General features: G+C 37.3%; 1 protein-coding gene across 5 annotated transcripts in view; it reads right to left on the bottom strand.

Moving 5' to 3' along the window:
* chd9 (chromodomain helicase DNA binding protein 9) overlaps positions 1 to 24,857 on the bottom strand; it is a 459,302-nt gene that overhangs the window by 70,457 nt on the left and 363,988 nt on the right. For all 5 annotated transcript variants that reach the window (XM_048605559.1, XM_048605561.1, XM_048605560.1 and 2 more), the window contains 8 exons: positions 21,174 to 21,260; positions 20,441 to 20,578; positions 19,478 to 19,599; positions 18,716 to 18,959; positions 11,181 to 11,357; positions 9,582 to 9,725; positions 6,748 to 7,003; positions 3,202 to 3,412 (listed from right to left, as the gene is read on the bottom strand). In XM_048605559.1, the coding sequence (XP_048461516.1) occupies positions 3,202 to 3,412; positions 6,748 to 7,003; positions 9,582 to 9,725; positions 11,181 to 11,357; positions 18,716 to 18,959; positions 19,478 to 19,599; positions 20,441 to 20,578; positions 21,174 to 21,260 (1,379 nt within the window). The remainder of the gene's footprint in view (positions 1 to 3,201; positions 3,413 to 6,747; positions 7,004 to 9,581; positions 9,726 to 11,180; positions 11,358 to 18,715; positions 18,960 to 19,477; positions 19,600 to 20,440; positions 20,579 to 21,173; positions 21,261 to 24,857) is intronic.

Here is a 24,857-nt window from a genome sequence, read left to right as displayed (position 1 = left end):
GTGCCGAACTTTTACCCTAATCCTAGGGTCTATCTAACCTCCACCCCTACCTTACACTATCATCCATATACCTGTCTAATAGCCGCTTAAATGCCCCTAATGAGGCTGACTCCACTACCCTCTCCGGCAATGCATTCCACATCTTTCCTGTAATGAGGCGACCAGAACTGGACACAATACTCCAGATGTGGCCAAACCAGGCTTTTGTACAGCTGGAGCATAACTTCACGGCTCTTGAACTCCATCCCTGTTTTCATGAAAGCTAACACACCATACGCCTTCTTAACAACTCTATCCACCTGCGTGGCAGCTATATCCAACAGTTTAATTTTGAAAATTGACAAATCAGATTTCTTTGAGCTTGAGTTAAACACCCAAAAAGCTACGAATAACAACTGAATCAATTACTGAGAAGTGGAGAGAAATGAAGGAGTCAAATCATATAACTAAGACGTTGCACAGAACAATACTGCAGCCTTCTGCATCCACATTATATCAAATCTGTCAAATCACAATGCATCTCCAAATTAATTGTTCTCAGGGAAGCTTTGTTTTCTTCTAGTAATAAAGGTTGCAGCATTGGCAATCTGCCAGTAAAATTCACCCATTACCATTCACAGTACAGCCCAATTTCAGCATTTACAAGATATGTGTTTACAGACCACATTATACTAAAGACGAGCTCTGCAGCTGATCATGTCAATATAGAATTAAGAAATTAATACATGACAACCCAACATGAGTGAGGTTCCACTGTGGCTGCTCTTCAGCCTGATTCAATTAAGAGTTTATGCACGTCACATAAAAAACACGCTTGACAATTCTTTCAACGTGTGTGAATAAACCAGTATGTTATGCACTGGCTGGAAAGTATTAAAATGTACAAATCAGCCAGATGCCCAAAGAAGTCCACAAAAGATTAAAAGATGCTTAGTACTGCTCTCTCTTAATAATTAACTTAGATCATTTTATCCTGAAATTTTCTTTTGCAATACACCATACTGAAATAACTACCTGGGCAAAAAGGATTGGACAAGAGTAGGTCACTCGGCCTAGTCAATGATGTAAATAATTGCTCACAAAAATAAGCTTGCGTGTACTGTCACTGACAGTAACCTTTTACTGCTTAATTAAACCACTTTCATACTATTGTTCACAAAGCTGGGAATGTACAGCACACTGACTACTGTTTTGTAGCAAAATGAGGTGCAGCAAATGGTATCAGAGACCCGATGTGTTGATCAGTCTAAAAATACACAACATAACATTATTAATTCTATGATGTAATACCATTGGAAAGGCTTCTTGAAATTACATTTACTGCAAACTCAGGATCCATTTTCTAAGAGCCAATACACATTCTATTCTGTACCTTTGTCAGCAAGTCCTTGGATAACAAGTTTGGAAAATGGATAAAATGTTTTCTGGGTAAAATTGCATACGTATTCATAAAGAATACATTTTTGATTCTACTAAATGCATTGAACAAATTTTTATGTTAAAAAAAACAAACAAAAAAAATTCAACTGCACCTCAACAAGCTCTTTTAGAAATTTCCTTTACTCCCAAACAAATCCCTTGTACTATTCTCAAACTGACAGGGTGGATCAGGATCACATGATGATTTTAGGTACCCACATCAAGAAATATACAAAAGCTTGAAAGTAATACTCTGTAATGTTTCATCATAAGAGAACATCGAATTTATCATTCTAAATTTCTTGATAGGGTTGAAGACTAATCATGACAGAAAGTTGTATGTACAAATTTATGCTGCATCAACTTGTGACAAAGGAATAATGCATTCGCTTAATGTCAATTTGCATGAATTACATACTATATTCCTTTCGAGGCTGAAGTTTGGGTGTATTCAATTGTCATGCATGTTAAGCCAGAAAACAGCCACCCACTCAGAAACAAGGACATGTGAAGGTGAGGACCTACACTGTCAATCTGCAGTGTGACACAGGGTACCAATAAAAAAAATTAAGTTATGGAAGAAGAAAAATCAAGTACAAAACGATGGTTCAGAAATCTTCGTTGACTTCACTGAATCCCTACAGTGTGGAAACAGGCTGTTCAGCCCAACAAGTCTACACCAGCCCTCAGAGCATCCCACCCAGTGCCATTCCCCTATAAACCCACCTAATCTACACATCCCTAAACACGATGGGGCAATTTTAGCATGGCCAATCCACCGAGCCTGCACTTCTTTGGACTGTGGGAGGAAACCGGAGCACCCGGAGGAATCCCATGCAGACATGGGGAGAACATGCAAACTCCGCACAGACAGTCGCCTGGGGGTGGAATCGAACCCAGGTCCCTGGCGCTGTGAGGCAGGAAGTCAGAGTGCTGAAGCTGTGAAACTTATTTTGCATGAGCATGCTAAGCTCATTGAATTTTGAGTTTTTATTTGTGCATTTTCCTGCAATTTGAAGTTTATTACAATTTTGGCTTTCAAGTTAAAATTCTTTTAGCAGGTTTATAGATATTTAACATATTACTGTCATACGATAAAGTAAAATAAATAGACTATTGCTCTGTGTTGAATAGGTAGAATGTAAAATGCAAATACTAGGTTTCCCAAGTAAGCATGAAAACTAATTTCCAAGCCACTTTTCACTATTGACACCATCAATAAAGTACATTTTGTTGTACTGGAAATAAAAATCTTTACGTACTACAAGCATCATAAAAAGTGCGTAAGAATGTATCTTCGGGTAGACAAGGTTGTGAACTTTGTTCCTAATAATGATTGCAGAAACAAGCTTACGATCAGTTATACTTTTAAAAAGTTACTGACATAATTCCTCATACTTCCATATGGATACTGATTGCTCTAATGTGGATGTCATGAATTTTTTCCCTGGTTATGGCGTTACTAACAAAAATCCTCAATGATGCATTTCCAAACACTTCAAAAACAATTTAAGTTTCAGGAAATTTTTACACATGAGCAAGTCAACACTTAAATGCCTATCAAACTTAAATGCTGGAATATCAGTTTTCTTTGATGTAGTAACCTATGATGGAAAATACTGCCAGAAACGTGAGACCAACATCGTGATGTAACAGATTCTCAAATTTTTGAATTCACAGGTTTAGGTTTGTGCTCAAAATAGAACATTATATAGCTTCAGTTATGCAAATAAATGTGATTTTTAAAAGAATTTTAGGATACTTGCATATCTTAACCTGTACCTTTTTTGAATAAGGTAGTCCTCAAGTATGTCAAGGCAGCGCACCATCTGGGAGAAGATGAGAACTTTGTGACCACCAGCTTTCATCTTTGGGAGCAGCTTGTCAATTAAGACGAGTTTACCAGATGACTGAATCATAGCTTGCAGATGGAAGACTGGAGCAGCTGGATTGTGCATCTCTCTGAACTCTCCCAGAATCTTTTCTTCAGCACCTAGTACCAAAAAGCACACATTATCTTGGACTTATAATCATTTGATTACATTGCTCAATGAATAACCACCATCCTATGATGTTAAACGCATTTCAATCAAACCAAAATTACATTATACAACACATTCTGTTACAGATTGCATGTTGAGACAGTTTCAGCTGACAAGATTGAAATAACACATTAACATACTGAAATGAAAACATTTACCATTGTGAAGAGCAATAATTCAAAAATCTTGAATTCACAATTGCTAGAAAGTTTAGCAGGGACAGAAATCCCCAATTTTAATTGGGGTATGAAGGGCCTCTTACAAGCACACGAGCCTGATGAAAAGCAGTCAGTTCTGACACAATGGGTTGGGTGATTTTCTTCCACAATCCAATTGCTTTAAGAAACAATATCAACTTTTTTTTTTAAATCTGTGAGGTAAGAATAGTTATCATTCAGAAAGCATGTACCAGCAAGTCACATGCTGTGTATTTACAAAGATGGAATGGTTTAAGCACTTCTTAATCAGGTCATTAGTTTTTAAAGTTGAAATGGGTAAACTTGGTTTATAAATACAAGTTGGCATTGTACTGAATTGGTACCAGAACTTAATTTCTTAAAAACAGTGCTTTATCAATAGCAAGAGTCCGTGTTTGGTGAAGCATGCATCAACAGAATATTTCCTTAACCACGGGTGATAGGAAAATGGCAAATGAAAGTGTGATGTAATTAACAAACGCAAAAGAATACTGTTGCGGCTGCTGCTGCCTGTATACAGTTCTTCTTCAGGTTTGTACTAAGTTTTAGATTCCATTAAATGAGATTTGATGTGGGTGCAAGAAACCAATCACATTGCTATGAAAAGATCATTAAAAGCAATGAAGACCACCCTCCGGCTAAAATGATTCCTCCTCATCTCAGTTCTCAAGGGTCAACCCTTCACTGAGGCTGTGTGCTCGGGTCCTAGTCTCTCCTACTAGTGGAAACATCTGCTCTCCTTCCACTCTATTCAGGTCTCTCAATAATCTGTAACTTTCAATGAGACCCTACTCATCCTTCTAAATTCTATCAAGTGCAAACCCAAAGTACTGAAAGGCTCCTCATACGACAAGTTCTTCATTGCTGGGACCATTTTTGTAAACTTCCTCTGGACCACTTCCAAGGCCAACACATCTTTCCTTGGCTATGGGACCCAAAACTGCTCACAACATTCCAAATACGGTCTGATCAGAGCCTTTTTCAGCCTTAGCAATTTATTCTTGCTCTTGTATTCTAGCCTCTCAAAATCAATGCTTTATGATCGTTACAGGAAGTAAACCAAAACCAGAACCAGTAAAATCTTCACTTATCGTAATATTTCTACTACTATGTATTAACATGTTACAAAAAAATTGACAGCTGAACATTTCATTATACTGCAATGAACATAATGTTCAAAACTATCACATTCTTCAACTCTAGCTGCCCAACCTTTGCCGTATTTTTCTCTAGCAAAAAAAGTTACTCCTTTGTAACAATGAGACACACTTTTCCATTTTCTCACCTAAACCTTTCTTCACCACATTGTAAAGGCTCTTTGAAGGCAATGAAGATTGAGAGGTCCTGAAATATTAATGCTCGAAAGTTTTCTTCTCTTTATGCAAGTTCACGTATTAAAAACCCAGTCTTCTACATTAGAAAGGGGTCAGTGTTCTACGAGTCAACTCGAGACATCACTTCTAAACTTGGTCAAAAAGCCGGTTCTCGTCTAAGTGAGTGACCTTTTTTGCGTACCACAATTCACAATATAATTGGTAATTAAGAGACTGAGGAGCATCGTATTAATAAATTAACTATTGACGATCACATCTGCCAGAGACAAGTACTCAAACTCCATTAAATAGGAAATGGGTACAAAACAAAGAAACTTAAACCCAATAATTTCTAAAATATTGTTGATCTCTACTCAAGTCAAAAATGATCTCTCGTGAAAATATCTTCTAATTTGCATTTTGTTTAAACACAGGGTAGATACAGATCGTTTCCCTTGGTTGGGGAATGCGAAACAAAAAGGCAGAGTCTCAAGATAAAGGATTGATCATTTAGATCAGAAATGAAGAGAAATATCTTCTCAGAAAGTTATGAACCTTTGGAATTCTCACAAAGGTCTGTCTGTATTCCATGATGTGGGGAGCAAGTAGGGAAATGAACTTGAATCAGAGGAGCCATTGTTGGACTGAATGATGGTGGCGGTGGTGGGGGTCAAGGAATCATTTGGTCTGCTCTTGATCCTATTTCTTGAATGCCTAGTACTGTTACAATGAATATGAATCTGGTAATAGTCTTTGTACCCTCAGATTTTCTATCTTTCATTACAACAAGAAGGCAGGTCACCACAACCTCTTCAGGGTAACTAGGGACAGGTAATAAATGCAAACCCAGCCAGTGATGCCCATAGCACATGAGTGAATAAAAAAGTCAAATATTTCTTGGGATACCTAAATTAGAACAATTAGTCCTTGTCAGCACAACATTTTCAGTTTGCCACTGGACTTGACTGAAAAAATAAAGATACTTAAATTACGAATTCACTTTCAAAATTGGGAAAAACAATCAATTAAACTGCAATTTTTGCCTGCAGAAAACAAGGATCTGAAAGCTAAGCTCAACTGTTTGGCTGTAAATTACTGATATGCCTAATGGTGATCGAGCTTACTGATACCTTCTATTGTTAATGCCGCTGCCAAAGAGAGTTTTTAATATAAATTGACTTGATATCAAAAGGATAAACAAACACAAATCAAAGTTTTATACATAAGTTTAAATAGTATTGCAGTATTATACAAAGTATTTAAATAGTATAGCTGCACTTCATTGCAAGCATCAAAAATGAAATAGTTACTGCATCTTGAATACATACAAGCTTGATTTTTATTATCCTCCCCTATGCTTGCACCACTTAAAGCATTAGTGAAACATGAGACTTTTATTTTTGAGAAAAAAAATGTTTTATATCACTAACAATTTAACTTATTAATGCACCGAACCAATGCTTTAAAGTTCATTTGACAATAATCAGCTACACCAGTCTCATCCATTTGTGAAACCGTATACGGACAGAAAAAGCCTTTTTAGAAAATTTAAATAATTATGAAAAACATGCAAATTAAAAGAAGAATAATGTCACCGAAACAACGGTCGTAACTTATTTAAAGCAGGCTTATATTCAAGAAAAATTCAACCAAAATTGATGTACCTGAACGGAAAATATCTTTAAAACTGGATGGAGAAAGTTCAAAAACAAAATCTACTGCTTTCAACACCTAAATACAACAAATACAGAGTCAAATAAAGTAGCAATTTATTACCTTTTATCAGATATGGGTGATTACAGCATTTCCTGAGCTCCATCATGGTATTTACCAGGTTAGGAACATTTGCCTGACCAGCCCCTTTAGATAGAAAGGCAAAGTTTCGTTCCAGGATTGCACGATAGTATTTTTTCTGAATGTTGGTTAATTCTACTTCAATAATTGTCTCTTCTTTAGGAGCAAGCTTCTTTTCCACATCCTCCTTTAGGCGTCGCAGCATCATTGGCTTCAATATTGCCTGAAGCTTCTGCACCTGAAATAAAATAATGTATGCAGTTATGATCATACCCCATCTGTTTAGATGCACAGATTGGGACGGAGAAGTGCTTACAACCAGAATTTCATACAGCTGAAATCAGAAACCTCAAACAATATTATGAACAAATTAAATTACAGATCTGAAAGTATGAAAATGGTGAACAAGCAAGCAAGGAAAGGGGAAAAGGTAAGTCATAGAGTCAGGATAAGTCCTCGGTATCACAGCACAGAAACAGGCCCTTCGGCACATAGGTGCTAGATGACTGGCATGGACCCAAACTGCTCTAATCTTATTTTTCAGCACTTGGCCAATAACATTGTATGCTGTGGCATTTCATCTGTTCATTTAAATACTAACTAAATATGGTCTTGGTTCCTGCCTCTACCACCCTTTAAGGTAGTGAGTTCCAGATACCCACCACTCTCTGGGCAGAACCATTTTTCCTCAAATCCCCTTTAAACCGACTCTTGTTTACCTTAAGCTGACGCCTCTATTCCTAAGTATAGCATACAACTCTGAAAAAGGGCTGTTTCAACAACTTCATATTACAGCATACTCTGAATAAACAGTGATACCACAAAACTGTACGCACAGTTAAGAGATTTCTTCCTCTTTGAATATATGTGCGATCACATTGCTGTCAAGCACCTATGTTTGATATAGGACTTAAACAGTGAAATACAGTACACTACTCCTGATCATTCGATCAGTGGTGGCCTTGACTATACTCTCAGTTTCACAACACTAGCAGCTAGTGTCATGCAGGAACTTTATACTAACGTCAGCCTAATGCACACAAGGACGTCAAGTCTCTCTGTGGCCTCCTTCACAATGTTATACCGAACACTATAAAACTGTTAGTAGTAGTAGCACCTTTAAACAGAGGCAGTGAAACACCCAACTTGTGACCTTCTCTTTTACAATTGATCTCCGACGAACACTCACCTCCCACTTAAGATGCCAGTAACTTCTGTACACAGCAGTAGTTATGTTCTACACTCAATCTTAACTGCTGTTCTATAATTGATGTTTCTGTCAGTGAACAAAGGTTGCAACTGCAGTCTTGGAGAATGAAATGGATCAGGCTATTCAGTTTAAAAATATAAATGGCCCTCCATGTGTTGCAATGCAAGGTAAAACTAGGTTATCAATCCAGACAGGACAAATTGTTGGTCATTTATTTGCATTCAGAAACAGCTTTAACCAGGTTTTCTGAAATTCCTGAACAGTTATTCCACTCAAATTTACCCATGCTTTTCTCTACCTAGTCCCATCCAACATCAACTTATATTTTAATAATTTCAATTTTAATAAATTTAAATTTTATCAATTAAAACATGGAACATGCATGATTAGACAGACGTCAGATGACCAAATATTCAGACTATCACACTGGTTTCATTCCAAGAACTAACAAGCCACATGTACGACATTCTATCATGGTTCAAAATAAAATCTGATTAGTTAACATAAAATCAGCTCAGAATTGGCCATGCAATGTATACCGACACACAAAATTCAAGAATTCAGTGTTTAGGCTTCAACGGTCTTCCCAGTAGATTAATTTCAGTTTGATATACTGACTAAATGAAAAGAAGTCTGCTTTTGAAACACTATCATTGGTCTGGATTACTAGTCCAGTGTGTTGCTAAAGTTCTGGGACACGGGTTTGAACCCCATCAAGGCAGATATTAAAACTTTAACACAATAAAAAAAAATCAGAAAAAGATGCTGTCCTATTGTTACAATTACCTCCTGTGGATTGTTATAAAATCCCATCTGGTTCACTGTTTTTAAGCAAGGAGATACTGTTCTTACCTGGCTTGGCCTATATGTGACTCTAGACATATGGAAATGTGATTGAATGAATAAAAACCTTGAAGTAACTGGACTCGTTTTTAAAACGAAATGTGCAAAATGTGGATACCGATGGTTTAAAAATACTTTTTTCATTTGGACAAGGTCAATGTTTGAAGGGATAGTTCTAGATATTTCCAAAAAATGTATTTTCTACACAAAATACTAAATATATTACAATTTAAAATAATAGTCCAGATCCTAGGAATGTATTCCGAGACATTGATATGAATGCAAATCAGAACACTCATCATCCAAATAACATTCAAGGCTTTACCCTTTAAAAATATGAGAACATATCCAGTGAACTCGTCATGCTGTTCATTACTATCAGTTTATTCTCCTTAGTAAGCACAGTACTAGTATTCTAGTAAGATAGCTATTCTATAATACCCATGACAGTGCAAAATCAAATGAGGACCAATAAGTTATTTGCAAAACAAAAGCCAGACACTGTAGAAATTGGAAATAAAAACCACAGATGCTAGAAATACTCAACAGGTCAGGAAGTATCTGAAATATAGTTAAGGAACAATAACCTTTAATCAAAACAGTTAAGTAAAGTTTGATATTTTTACAGACTCTCGCAACAGTTCACATAAACTGAAGCGTAGTTTTATTTTTGGTTACAAAACAGCACTGCACGATCAAAAATCAAGTAATTTGGTCAGTTGCCCTTAATCAACACAATTACTGGATGCTTTGATTAAAATACCTGTGCTTCACTCTTTAGGTCTCCAAATTCCTGCATGAAGGTGGTTTCTGATGAGAAACGTAGGGGTTCCAAGAAATGAAGCAAACTGAACAACTCCTCCACAGTGTTCTGCAGAGGAGTTCCTGTCAGCAGGACCTTGTGTTCCTGGATTGAAATAGAAATATTTGTACATTTTCATCATACTTCTTGAATTATACGTCAGTATAATACAATTTAACTTTTCTTCCCCATTTCTTCTCTATAGTTGGAACCTCATATCTCTACCATCATTCGCCAGAAGTAAAAGGGTGGTATTGCCCAGAATCACCTTTACCAATATCAAATGCATTGTTGATATGGTGAAAAGTTTTGGTTCTCTTATTGAAGGAAAGGTATAGTGGCATTGAAGGCAATCCAGAGAAGGTTCGCTAGTTGATCCCAATCATGGAGGGAATTCCTTATGCGAAGAGCTTATGAGGTTGGGCTTGTATTCAGAGTATAAGAATGAGAGAACATCTTACAGAAATATATGAAACAAGCACTTTTTTTAAAAGGTGGGGTGGGGGGGGGGGGGGGGTTGGAGGAACAACAGGGTAGGGTACAAAGAGATAAAAGGAACCGCAGATGCTGGAGAATCTGAGATAACAAGGTGTAGCGCTGGATGAACAAGGGATGAAGAAGGGTCTAGGCCCGAAACGTCAGCCTTCCTGCTCCTCTGATGCTGCTTGGCCTGCTGTGTTCATCCAGCTCTACACCTTGTTATCTCAGGGTACAAAGAGGTTGTTTTCCCTTGTGGGAGACTCTAGGACTACAGGGAATAATCTCAGAATAAGGGATCTCAAGTATAAGACAGATAGTGAGGAAAATATTTTTTGAGGATGGTGAATCTAGAATTATTTATTGCGGAAGCCTGTAGAGGCTGGGTCATTAAATACATTCAAAGCTGAGACAGACAGGCAGATTTGTAATCATTAAGGAACCAAACATAGTGGTAAAACAGGAAAGTGCAGTTTTGAATTATCAAAATCAGCCATAATCTCATTAATAGCAAGGCAGACTCAACAAGCTGAATGGACTGCTTCTGCTTGATATGCTGGGTTCACTATTATGGCCATGGATGAAGTAGATTAGCCCTTATTAAAAATGTATGCTACAAAAGTAAAGTCTATATTCTGCCACTTTGCAGTTAAAAAAAAAATCAATGAACGAATTGGCCTGGTTTGAGCCAGTCATCAGAACAAAGTACAGAGAATTCAAAGGCAATTCATTAAAATGTTGTATGCTCAGTTTCAGAATGTAAACTGTTGCCAACAAGATGCTTTGTTATTACAATTAAACAATTCTCAAGAGCCGAACACTTTTAACTGAAGATTTTAGTTAGGGTACTAGCTACAAGACATAAAATTGACTGTCTAAAATCACTTTATCCCTATTATGTAATTATTAAACTCAATAATTAGCAGAAAGCAATGAACAAAGTAATCAAAAAATATCAGAGGCACAAACTAAGTTGCCCAGAACTGCTGCATTTGGATCAGACTCTGCTTTGGTTGCATTTCTGTGATAAGATATTACATAATCAATTCTACAGTACAAGATTTACAGATTTCAGTAACACACCAGATTCATAATTTTCAATCCCTCCAGTAGCTTGCAATTTTTATTCTTCAGTCTGTGAGCCTCATCAATGATGACACATCGCCATTCAATTACATTCAGCTCCGGACAACCACCCAGGATCATCTCAAAAGTAGTTATCATGGCATGGAACCTGTAGGTTCCCCGAAGAATCCGGCCCTGAAGATTAACAAAAATTACAAAGTTCAACATTCTTTTTTGACATTAGATAAGACAGCTTGCCACATAAAGCTGATAATAACCTGCAATTTAAATCAATAAATAATCAGAGAAGTCATTTCAGTTGGTACATCCCACAGATGAAATCATTTATCAATTGTACAATTACAGTGAATTTGCTGAAAGAACTTATGTCAAGCAAGCCCTTTACAGAGTTTATTCAAAATCCTTTTGAAAAAAACTCATACAGGGGCTTTTCCTATAACGTGTGTACCGGCAACGCAAATTGGCTATAATGCGTTTGACCAACAGGGGAACGGTATTTGTAAAATGCAAACTTTATGTTGACTAGAACGTGATCCCCACAATGTTTCGCATTACAGAACTGCGACAAAGTGGAAACACAACGGTGTGAGAAGATAACATAATATTCTTATCGTATTATTTTGACAAGTTACATCAAGATCATTACACGAGAGTTTGGATAATTTGTCTGTCATGTAACAAATTTCAACCTTTCAAATTCTCAATCAATTGGAATACCAGTCAGATTGATAAAAATAATACAATTAAGCCTCAATGATCGTCAATATCCAGTCGATGAGGGGTTAGAACAGGCTCATATTGTTAGCAACAATTGATATTGTTTCTAAATGGGCTTTGCCAATGTTGGTGTTTGGAAAGTTGGTGATTGGGATTTTCTCCAATGACTAAGTGATGTTGCTGGAGATTAGATAATTATCTCAGTGACTGGTTTTTGCTGCTGAATCGTGTTGGCTTTGAGCACTGGGTGATATTATCCTAGGAAATGCTGGATACCATACGTTTTATTTTGCTGTCAGAAGAATGTTGTCTGTGGTAGTTCAGGCTTATTGCTGATAGGTGATTAACGCTGCTGGTGGTAGCAGAATGCGGCTGAGGGTTTGCTATTTGTGATCACGACTGGATGATGATGACTGTCATCGAAGTTTAGGTGGGAATGTACAATGTGTTGTTGGAGAGAGGGAGGCAAATCTATAACTGTAGTGATGAAGAATCTGTAAGTCTGCTCATCACCATGTGCTTCTTTAAACTGTGATGCTTTTAGCTGTAAACTGAACTCTGGCACTTTATTGATTGTCTCACTTTTATTGAATTAACAATGCTACTTGCGAACAGATGATGCCAGTGCTGAAAACTGGATCAAGCTAATGCTGATGACTAGCATCAATGTTTATAGGGGAGTGGTAAGGAAAAATTTTGAGTGATTTTTTTGGTGGTCTGCCCCAACCCTGCTTTCCCCATAGGCCCCATTATCGAAATAGCGTGATTTTCCATAACACTATGTTGCGCTGCAACGTGACTATCGCATTATAGCAGAATCTCCGTAACTACAGAACACCCTAACCACTGATGATCTCAGACGGAGAATAGGATCTTAAGCATCGAATGCGATAATTGGCTCAAGCTGATCCAAGAGACAGAACAATTATGTTTTAATAGATAATAAAGAACGATAAATGGAAAAGGAAATATTAATAGGATATTCCAAGTCACCACATAACCTGTCAAATTCTGCTGCCTATCCCACTACACTATTTACAGCTTCAATTCCAAAAGTTAAAACATCGACTAATTTTTCACCTTTTCTGACATCACTACAGAAATATTGACAAAATTCTACGTTTTGAACTGTCCTCAGCACCCCAGAGGGGCAAGCGAAGATGTTAGCCTTGAACAACCATTGCAATCCAGATTTCTACTGATGACAAAGGTAAAAAGAGAAATGTGGTTGAGCGGTCAAAGTTTAGAGACTTGGGTTAGAAGTTAGCAAATGGGACCTCAAAAAGGTATTAGCTCACCTGCAAGTGAATATAGAAATAAAAGGATAAAAAAAATGACTGGTGAAATGGTATAAGAGGGTAGGTTTTATACTCCTTGTATATCTGGATTAGTTCTGGAGTGAAGGGATTTACATCCAATGGGTTCTCCCGAAAGACAGGCAAAAGCAATTTTGAAATCAAGAACTTGAAAGGAGTGTTGGAACCAGGAGATAAGACCAGAGAAGAATAAGATGCCAAGACCGTAGCAAGTGACAGATAGTACTAGAATAGGAAACAGCAAGGCATCGGAAGGCCACAAAATTGTACAAAGATGCAGAAGAACAAATTTGCAATGAAATAACACAGAATTGTAACAATTATAGATTAGTTAGAATAACGGACTTTCCAATTATCCAAATATAGACTAGAAAAGTAGTGGAGTTAACAGCAGAGATGAGCGAGAAATAAGAGCATCCAGGCAAATTTTCTACATCAGTATGCTTCCAGTCCAATAGGGATGGAAGCCTGCTGGATTTGATTCCTGTGAATGAGGTGAACCAAGTAGATCAAGTGTCAGTGGGAGAACATTTAGGGAGCAGTGATGAACAATTGTAAGGATCAGGTTGGCTTTGGAAAAAGACAAAGTACATACCAAGAGAATAATTAACTGACCAAAAGCCAATTTCAATCAAGAATGCTAAATAAAAAACGAAAGAACTGCAGATGCTGGAAATCAGAAACAAAAACAGAAATTGGTGGAAAAGCTCAGCAGTTCTGGCAGCATCCATCAAGACAAATTAGAGTTAATGTTTCAGATCCAAATATCCCTCCTCAGAACTCAGACCTGCTGAGTTTTTCCTGTAATTTCTGCTTTGATTTCAATCAAGAACAAATGGATAAACTGGAATCAAAGATTAATGAAACTGTAACTAAACAATGAGAATTCTTTGAAGAAGAGACACCAAGAGTACAGTCCCAAGTATATTCCCGTGAAGGAGAAAGGCAGGGCAAACTGAAAGCTCCCTGGATAATGAAAGAGAAAGATATTCAGATGAAGCAGGAAAAAAACGTCTTTATGACACGTTAAATGAACAATGCAATTAAAAATTAGGTCAAATATAGGAGGTTTAAAGGGGAATTGAAAAAGAAGAGAAACAAAGAGAACATATGGGAATCCAGAATACATCTACATGAAAATAAATAGCAGAAAGGTATAACAGAAGCTTGTTAGTTAAGGACCAAAAAAAGCATTATATATGGGGACAGGATGCATGTCTGAGGCACTAAATTAATGCCATTTGTCTTTATCACAAAAGATGCAATGCAGGTTATGCTGAAAGAGGAGGTACTTCAGATACTTTCAGGGGTCAATACTGAAAAACAGAAGGCATTAAACAGGCCAACTCCACTTAAAGTTGATAAGACACTAGGACCAAGGATACTGAAGGAAGCAAGAGCAGAAATCGCAGAGGTGTTGACCATAAGTTTCCAATCATCCTTAGACTTCCATGGTGCCAGAGGACCAACAATTTCAAGCTTTACATCTTTGTAAAATGAAAGCCTAAAAAAGCCCAGTAACCATAGGTCAGTCAATATAATAGAGATGGGGAAGCTTTTAGGAATCATAATACGGGACAAAATTAGCAGTTATTTGAGCAAATGAAGATTAATTATGGAAAGTCAAAGTGGATTTGTTGAGGGCTTGTCATGTTAAATTAACATACCTGAGTTTTTGAAGAGAAAGAGAGAGAGTGTCAGTGCTGTTAACCAGGTCTAAATGGACTTCCAAAAGACATATGATAACATATAATGTAGAAAAACTAGAGCTTATGGGATTAAAAGGGACAGTAGCAGTGGATAAAATAAATTGGCAAACGGACAGGGAACAAAGCATGGGCTGTGAATTCTTTTTGGGTCTGGAGGAAGGATTATAATCGAGTTCCACAGAACGTACGTGTGGGGGTGGTGGGGTTCCTCTTCCTGCTAATATATTAATTTCTTGGACCTAGGTGTAAGATTGACACCATAAAATTGAAGGGTCCAATTTAAAGAGTGTGTGCAGGAGCAAAGGAACCTGGATATACACGTAACAAATCATTGAAGGTAGCAGAAAAGGTTGAGCGAGCAGTTAATAAAGCATACATATACAATAATTTATTAGAGACATCGTGCACAAAGGCAGATGAGTTATGATAAACTTGTATATAACACTGGTCCAGCCTCAACTGTAGCATTATGCCCAGTTTTTGGCATCACATTTGAGGAAGGATGTAAAGGCATTAGAAATTCATGAGAATGGTTCCAGTTAAGGGGAATTTCAATTAGATAAGAAGTTTGAAGAATCTAGGGTGTTCTCCTTGGAGCAGACAAAGTTGAAAAGATACTTAAAAGGCATTCAAAATCATAATATATCTGGACAGAGTAGATAGGAGAAATAGATCCAATTAGTAGAAGAATCAAGAACCAGACAGCACAGATTGAGATATTCTAAAAAAGCAGCTGAAATGAGAAAAAACTGTGTCAGATAGTGAAATATATTGTCCGAGAATGTGGTGATAGCATCTTTAAACATGGCTTTCAAAAGGGAATTGGATCTTTGGCTGTAGAGTTAGAAATATATTACAGGGACCAGCCAGCGAAGTGACACTAGGTGAACTGCTCCTTCAGACGGCCAATACTGACAAAGGACCAAATGGTTTCTTGGGCTGGAACCATTCTAAAATTGTAGAAGTACAAATTATTATTGACTAATATTGCTTCTAGAGCATTAGAACCTTTTCTACTTCTCACACCAATTGTCAATTATGATTGTCGGTCATATCAGAGGAAAGTTTTTATGTTTTTGCATTGTTATAGCCAGGCCTCAGACTAACGCAATTTTTATCTTGTTCATTGGAGGATTCCATTATTACCTGACAGGATTCAGCTCAGGGCAACTAATACTTGGGGTTAAGAGCAAACTATGAGGACTACCTACTACCGACAAATGGAGATCTTTAGACTAGAAAACCATAAGGAATAGGGACAAGGCAGGCCTTTTGTCTTCTTATATCTGCTCTGCCAATGAGATCATGACTGATGGTCTACCTCAGTAACACTTTCCCCACATTTGAGAGATCTATCATTACCTTGGTATTTGAAAATTGCTCCACTGTTGAAACCAATGTACTCCACAGGTCTCAGCAGTAGCCCTAATTTTGCGTATTAACTTCTGGACAACAACTTTCCAATCATTGTTTAAAATCCAAATATAACTTTATCCATTGATTCCCCGCTTCTACCTTGTTCCACTTTTTAAAAAAAAACTTGTATTGGCCAAGTGTGATTTCCCTTCATAAACATGTGTAAATCTGCCCAGACATTTTGTATATACTTCATTTCAAAATGAATGTAACAAATGAGAGTTGTTTTCAAATCCCTACTTCTTTTAACAAGCCAACGAACAGTTCCCTGCTCTTTCTCTCCATCCTTTCTTGAATAGTGCGATTCAGGTTGCTGTATTGCAATTCATAAGGGAACCAGTCTAGAAGTTTGAGAATTCTGCGAGATCAAAACCTGCGCTTCCACTAAGTCTATATCCATTTACAAGGTCCAAACCTTTAATGCCATGGAATTCTCTAGTCATATTTGTTACTATTATGAATATCGATAAGTGTCTTAATTTTCCCTAGAACTTTCTCTGTTTTACTTTCAGAACATTACTCGTGTATTCTACTGTGAAAATCTTCCAAAGTATTTCTTTAATGTCTTAGTTACTTCCTTATTCTTCATTAAGACTGCAGAAAGCTGTAGCATAGAAGGATTTTGGAGTCCTTGTATATGAGTCACAAAAAGATAGTACGTCTAAGTTCAGTGAGTAGTAGAATAGGCAAATGGAACATTTGAAATGAACGGAACATGAAGATAGGGAAGTGTTGCTAAAACTACATACAAGACACTAGCCAGACCACATCTGGAATGCAGTAAACAATTTTGATCCCCTTATATAAACAAAGATATACCGGTTTTGCAGGCAGTCCAGGGAAGGTTCGATAGATTGTTTCAGAGTATTGAGGAATTTTCTTATGAGGAGAGACTGAGTAGGTTTGGTTTATACTTGTTGGAATTCAGAAGAATGTGAGGAGCCCTTCTTGAAGCATAAGAATCTTAGGGGGCTTGACATGGTAGATGTGAAGAAGTTGCTCCCCCTTGTGAAAATTTCTGGAAATAGAGGGCATAATCTCAGAGTATGGGATTGCCCAGTTGAGAGAGACATGGAGGAAATTTTTTTAAAAAATCTCCGAAAGTAGTCAACCAAACAAAGGCAAGTCAAATTAAAAGAAGTGAGCTCTGTTCATTTACCATTCGCAGAAAATTAAGCCACTATTTTTTCATCAATCCTAGTGCAACATTGAAAATACACCAATATCTCTCCAATCACGTGAATCATCATAATCTTGCCTAATCCTCAATCATCATAGAATGACTGTGCAGAAGGCCATTCAGCCCATTAATCTGCAATGGCTCTCCAAATGAACACTCTTGTACCATTCTCCAGCCTTCTCTCTATAACCCTGAACATTGCTATTTAAAAAGAAACAGTCTACTGAGCCGGAAAGAGTCTTGTAACAACATATGATTATTACAGACACTGACTAATTAGGATGCTCACAACTGTCATAACATTTCACAGTTTGTCAGGTATAAAGCATAAACAGTAACCATTAATTACATACATGTTCTATTTACTTTCCATAAACATAATACCAGTTTCCAGACTGATCTTGGGCTGTTAACTCTCAGCATCTAGGCTTTATTGCAGTTAGTAGTCAGGTCAATACAAGCCTCAGATTTTTAGATTTGACATCAAGTGGCATCTCTTCCCACATGGATTTAGAACGAGCACTACTTTCATGCTGGATAAAGCTGCAAGGGATGTTAGAATACCTTCAATCGCTTAATCACATCAAAACATGATGCTTGAATACTGTATGCATCATCTGTTTTAAAAAAAACTGATACATTTACTCTGCTGGTGTGCAGTGGCCATGGTTATGGTTAAAATGCACCTGATAAAGGTATACCCTGTGCTAACAGTGGGAAAGATCAATTCTGTAGTATAAAAGAAGCTACATTTTTAGCACCAAAATTCCCTGTAGGTTTTTAAACATGGAAATAAAAAATTTATTTGAGGAAAAAAACACTAGACCAACTTTCCAGAATAATACCTCCATATAGTCAACAAAATCAGTTTCAGTCAAAATAAACACTGACTGTACTAGCAATGCAGAAAGAACGCCAATCTGAGTCGGTCAGATGCTGGCATGCAGACAGTACGGAACCAATACTCAAAGTCACTATGCTCAACCTGATCAAAATGTTTGAATTACAAAGTATTAACTTGCAGCAGTGAACTTATTTTGCCACTAAAGTTTAAATAGGAAGGATAATTATTCTGGAGTTCTTGGATCAGTTCATACTTTTGGAAAGACTCCAATCGTGAGAAATACAGACAGCCAAGTCAAATAGAATGAACTGTATAAAAGCAGTGGATTTTAGCTGAAGAAATTAACCTACCTCTGAGTCCCGGAAGTACATTTCATACTGTTGAATCATCTGTCTGCTAATCATACTGCCATGGTAAACGATGACGTTCAGGTCTGTCCATGTGCGAAATTCCCTTTCCCAATTTGCAATTGTAGACAAAGGCGCAATAATGAGAAAAGGACCATGGATTCCAGTCAGATAAATTTCATCAAGGAATGTAATAGATTGGATGGTCTTGCCTAAACCCATTTCATCAGCAAGAATGCAGTTTTGCCTGGGATTGAGAAATGACTATTTTTATACAGTGTTCTTACATACAAGACTGAACACTTTTATACATTCTGTGCACTTAAATGAGAAAATCAATATGATAAACAGCAGTCAACGCAAGAGAAAAGCACTGAATCCCTGTAAGAAATTGCAGCTGCACAATGTATTCATTAGAAACAAAAGCATTACAACAATCACTGCATAAGCAATCACTCCAAAATTAAACTTATTTTCAATATTTTCCCACAAGTCACATTATATAACAATCTGAAGGACTCCAATTAAATGGATTCAAACTCTTAGATTACGATAAATATCTTAATACTTTAATTTCAAGTCATTGAGTTAAATACTCAAGTTTTTAATTATGTCAAATATAAATGGCTGGGTAAGTGCTTTCATTAGGACACAATTGACAATTCAACATTAACTCGTAGTGAAATATTTTTCCCTGTTCTGGGTCACCCAAAATGTTAGATTTATTGACACAAAATGCGCATGTTCTTTGGATTTCATCCTTACCTATTATACCAGTTGAAAAGGAGCCAATTGACACCTTCTAATTGGTAGTCCCTGAGTTTATTACCGATCTTGTATTCCCTGGATTGTCCAAGTTTCTTCCAAGCAGTGGCGGGAGGACGGTCCTTTGATAAAATAAGTGAAACGTGAAGCAGGAATTAACGAGAAATAACTGAGTAACAAAATATATTCATGCTGTTTAATTGCTGTCTTTTCTACTTAGGACTCCAATGTTCCCTGACATCATATAGCTTACATTTGCATCTTCTGTTTAAATGGTGTATAAGAATGTTCAGTCATGTCTAATATTCAATCTAAGCCACCAGTCAAAGAACAGTACAACAAAATACTCTGCACACCTTACATTATAGTTTTCTATTAGCTTTAGGGCTTGGAAATAACTAAAGTAATTGCTATCAATCGCTTATTTAAGAGGACCTCACATATATTACATTCTAGAATTGATTCACACACCCACCCTCCTTAGACAATACCGTACATGGGGGCTGTAACAATCAATCAATCAACATTGATGTACAAACTGGTTCCAGTAAACACACTCAAACCACCAACATGCAATTCCCTGACTTTATGACAGGTTGAAGAGAGGATGCTAAATCAAGAAGCTGGTTTATTTGGGTAACCAGATGTGACTGAACAAATGCAGCAAATCCAGGCTGTTTGAATGCTCTCGGAGAATGATTCAATAGTATCACAAAACCAAAACCACATCAACCACACTCCCAATTCTAAGCCCAAGCCACAATTTTCTGAATCAGAGTCCAGAGTGCTAACCACTACACCAAAGATGAAATGTTACAAAGAATTCATATACAACATAGGGATTATTGCCATCCTTTATAAAACATAAATACTTCAGCAATAAAAAAATTTGTGCAGCGATCTTCATTTGGGATATGTTTAACATCAAATAGTCAGCATTATACCTGCAGACAGTTCACTTACCATGCGCTTCAGGGAAGGCTTTGCTTGCTGCAGTCGTTCAAACTCCTCAATCTTGCCTTGATCTACATCTTCTCTAAGCTCCCACGTACTATCCTCATATGGCAACGAACACCATTTAACCAAATAATAAACAACTGCCTGTATAAAGAAAATCAATATGCTTCTGAAAAATGACGTTAAACGTACATGCGCTTGATTAAAATATTATAAGTCTGAGTGAAGCTTCTTAGGGAAGTCATGGAACCAGACTGACTACATTTTGAACAGCATCATTCCATTTTTTGATAGTAAAGAATAGTTTTTTTTAAAACTATCATCATTGGCAAATTCCAAATCTATACTTTGCATACCAGTATTGTTAAGACTGCATTTCTTTTGTTTAAATACATTATTCAACTACTTTCAAATGTAAAATGGCATATAATTTGAAAAAAAAATGAATAGCTCTGCTCCAAATTGAATATAACCTCCTCCCTGTATATCCAAAGTTCTATTTCAAAAATGGAGAACATGAACACAATCCAAAACACGAATTTTAGCCATGGACATTCATATTCATTTTATCCTGAGCAATTTTAAACACACAAAAGCTGAAGGGATTTTCTCCTTACCTCTTCTCAAAATGTTTAAGTATCAAGTGCAAAATGATAAACTTGCACTTGGAGAACGATTTTTCATATTCTAAATTCTGTCCTTCAATCAAACACTGAACAAGAAAAATATGCACTGATACCTCACCAGTGTCTGTGTCCTCACAACACGAGCATTCCAATATTCTATCCACTTCAACGTAGTCTGGATTAAAAGGCTCATCATCCATCTGGAAGTAGGTTTGCAGTGAAAAATATGATAAGTAGCATGGAAATGGTGTACATTTGTATTTTGATATTTTATAAGATTTTGTTGTGAACTCCTTTAAGAATTTTCTTTTCTTTTTATGTTGCAGGAATTTTCATACACAGGACATGATTTCATGTGTACATTTTGTATGATAGAACATATTTCACAATGCTTGCAGTTGAATAAATCAAGAACTACAAATGGTAATTCATTCATTCATTATAGCATGTGGCTAAGGGTGGAAAGGCCAACTTGGTCAAGGAATGCTAAAAGCTTTTTTTTCTGGTAAAGTCGGGGTTACAGTCCTTAATTAACAAAATTACTAACAAACCAAAAACACCCGCTTAGACAATTAAATACTCCCTAACAGGTCTAAATTCTACTGGAATGCTGTTTAAATAAAAATACGTCGCAATAATATAAACCCAATTAATAAGAAGCAATAGCTTATAACCTAATCTCCCCAAGTTCTCATAGACTATCTTCTGGAATACTCAGTCATCTCCGGTTTCTTCACAAATATCCTTCTTCCGCTAATTCTGCTGTCAGGGATATTTTAATAGTTTCTTCAAGGAGGACTTTGAGCTAAAATACCGTAGTACCTTTGATTAATTAGGTGGTCTTTCTTGGAGAGCTGAATGGTGCTAACTCTGGAAGGTGGCAGTTTTCTCTTTTTCAGATGGCAGTTGACTCTCCGATTTTCCAAATGCCCTTGTCTTATGTATGCTTAATGACAATCAAATTCTGATAATATGATGGTTTCAAGTTGTCAATACCATCAGATTTAAATTCAGCTGGCTTTCTGTTTCTAGGTGCTTTGTTTAAATTAACTGGCCAAATTCAAACTCATTGTCACAACATCAAAACAAGACTGCTGTTTTGCCTGCCACCTGTAAGGCTTTGATACATCTATTTCACTTTGAGGCTCTCTATACTGGTAACTTCAGGTGCTGCTCAGACATCGAATTTTTTTTAAATTTCGAGGTTCAGGCAAAGCACAAATATCTTAAAGGAACCACACATTTTAGCTTCCTGCCTTCCACTTCACAGTTACTCTGCCCAGCTTCGTAACAGTGTGCAAGAAATACTTTCTAGTTATAGTTCTACCAGTATTGTTTACTGGGAACAGATGAGATTTTTAGCTCGTGTGGAAGCAAGATGTGCTAGTACCACTTAGCACGGTTGGCACGGTGGTACAGTGGTTAGCACTGCTACCTCACAGTGCCAGGGACCCGGGTTCGAATCCATCCTCGGGCGACTGTCTGTGTGGAGTTTGCACGTTCTCCCAGTGTCTGCGTGGGTTTCGTCCAGGTGCTCCGCTTTCCTCCCACAGTCCAAAGATGTGCAGGTTAGGTGGATTGGCCATGCTAAATTGCCCGTAGTGCTCAGGGAGGTGTAGCTTAGGTGGGTTATGGGGGAATGGGTCTGGGTGGGATGCTCTGAGGGTTGGTGTGGACTTGTTGGGACAAAGGGCCTGTTTCCACACTGTAGGGATTCTAAGAATTTAAACAAAAAGTGAGGGTGGGGTTGGGCAGGGCCAGGAACCAGAGTAGTGAGAGCACTAGGTGTGCGACTAAAATGATTGAGGAGGAGTCTGAGACTAAGGCCAGTAAGTCTAAGAGGAAGAACAAATAGAGGGAGGTACTGAACACAGCAGGACTGACAGCCTGAAGTGTATTTGTTTTAATGTGAGGAGTACGACAGGTAAGGCAGACGAGCTCAAGAGCTTGGATTAATACATACAACTATGATATTGTGGTTATTAAAGAGACTTAACCAGATAGAAGTTTACAAAGTTATGAGAGGCATGGATAGTGGGAGTCTTTTTCCCAGGACAGAAACATCAATTACTAGGGGTCACGGGTTTAAGGTAAAAGGGGTTAAGTTTAAAGGAGATATGAGAGACAAGTTTTGTTTTACACAGTGGGTGGCAGAGAAGGTGTAGGCAAATTCAATAGCAACATTTAAGATGCATCTTAACAAATACATGATAAGGCAGGAACAGAGGGATATGGACCATGTGGATGCCCATGGCTTTTAGTTTAGAAAGGCACGTGCTGGCACAATCTTGTGGACTGAAGTGCCAGCTCCTGTGCTGTACTGTTCTTTGGGCCAAAAAATTAAGCAAGCAGGGATTTGGAGTTGATTATTTTTTATTTTGCCGTAGGTGGCAGTAATAAGGGCTGGTATTCCGTGCCTTCTCCCAATTTTTTTTTGCTGAATTGGCCAAGTGCATCTCATTCCCAGGAATTAAAACTTTCTGTCCCAGTGTGAAGAGGTATACTGGAAAGAGTAGGGTCCTAATCTTCCTCACACCCACCAACTGTTTCTGCAAAAGATAAGAGTATCATTTCCACGGATAGCATTTCCTACGCAGCCCTCGCTGCTCTTGACAAGATTGCAATAAGTTGCCTTCTTGAACCACTGTAGTCTGTGTGGTGTAGGCACATCCAACTGTTCTTAGGCAGCGAGTACCAGGGTTTTGACCCTAGGATTTTGACCCAATGTCAGTAAAAACAAAAATGCTGATACAGTTCTAAGTCAGGAGTGTTGACGTGATAGGGATATTGCTGGTGGTGGCATTCCCAGGTATCTGCTGCCCTTATCCTTCTGGCAGAAGCATTGAGAATTTGAAAGAAGCTGTTGACAGACATCTTGCAAATAGTCAGAGTCATACAGCATGGAAACAGACCCAAACAGATGATGTAAGTGGGGACAATTGATGATTTAAAAAGAAAATTAAACCAACAGAGATCAATTTGCATAGCTAAGGGTCAGACCAGGGTAACAGAATGTCATTCTACAGCCAATTATCATAAACTTTACAGGCTGAAATGATGTCTTTTTGTACAATAAGGACTAGGACGTCAAGGGGTGAATGGGATATCAATCAAGTGGCTGGTTTGCCCTGGATGGTGTGAATTTTGAATGTTTTTGGACCTGCATTTATTCAGGCAACTGCAGAATTTTTCATCACATTCCTGATCTGTGTCCTGTGTTGCAAATCTCTAAATCATTCATTCTTGTTAGAATATAAATTTTATTCTGAACCTAAAAGCAGAGTTCTCAAAACAAATTATAAAACAAATTATAGAAAATGAGGTAAATGCAACGTAAGCAAGTTGCAAGGATAGCTATGAAACACCACATAGCAAAATTTCAACAATACATAACCTAACTGAAAAAGAGAAACTCAAAATGGAAACAGATAAGGAAAACAAAAGAAGGAAAGTGTTCAGAGCTCCTAAGGGCAAAAAAACTGAATCTGATGTTTGGTAACAAAACATCAGGACTGTGTGAAACTGGTTGAAGATTTATAAAAGGATCCAGAGATATCAGGTTCAGCAGTTATAATTTGGACATGATATGGTTTGTAGCTTACTAAGATATGGTGCTACGAAGGCATTTCAAATTCAATATTCCTTGCAGAATTTATGTTTTGGAGGATTGTGGGAAAACTGATTCTTTGGAAGTATATGTAGTGGTTTATTTAAAAGAGGGGGCTGAAAGATTACTGAATACTAGAGATGTCTTTTCGAAAGGCTTAATAGAAGTCACCTGATCAGGCGTATGCCAG

This window comes from Rhincodon typus, chromosome 15 (assembly GCF_021869965.1).
Source record: "Rhincodon typus isolate 14 chromosome 15, sRhiTyp1.1, whole genome shotgun sequence".
Lineage (NCBI taxonomy): Eukaryota > Metazoa > Chordata > Chondrichthyes > Orectolobiformes > Rhincodontidae > Rhincodon > Rhincodon typus.
Note: the sequence above shows the minus strand (reverse complement) of the source record. Positions and strands in the feature narration are given on the sequence as shown.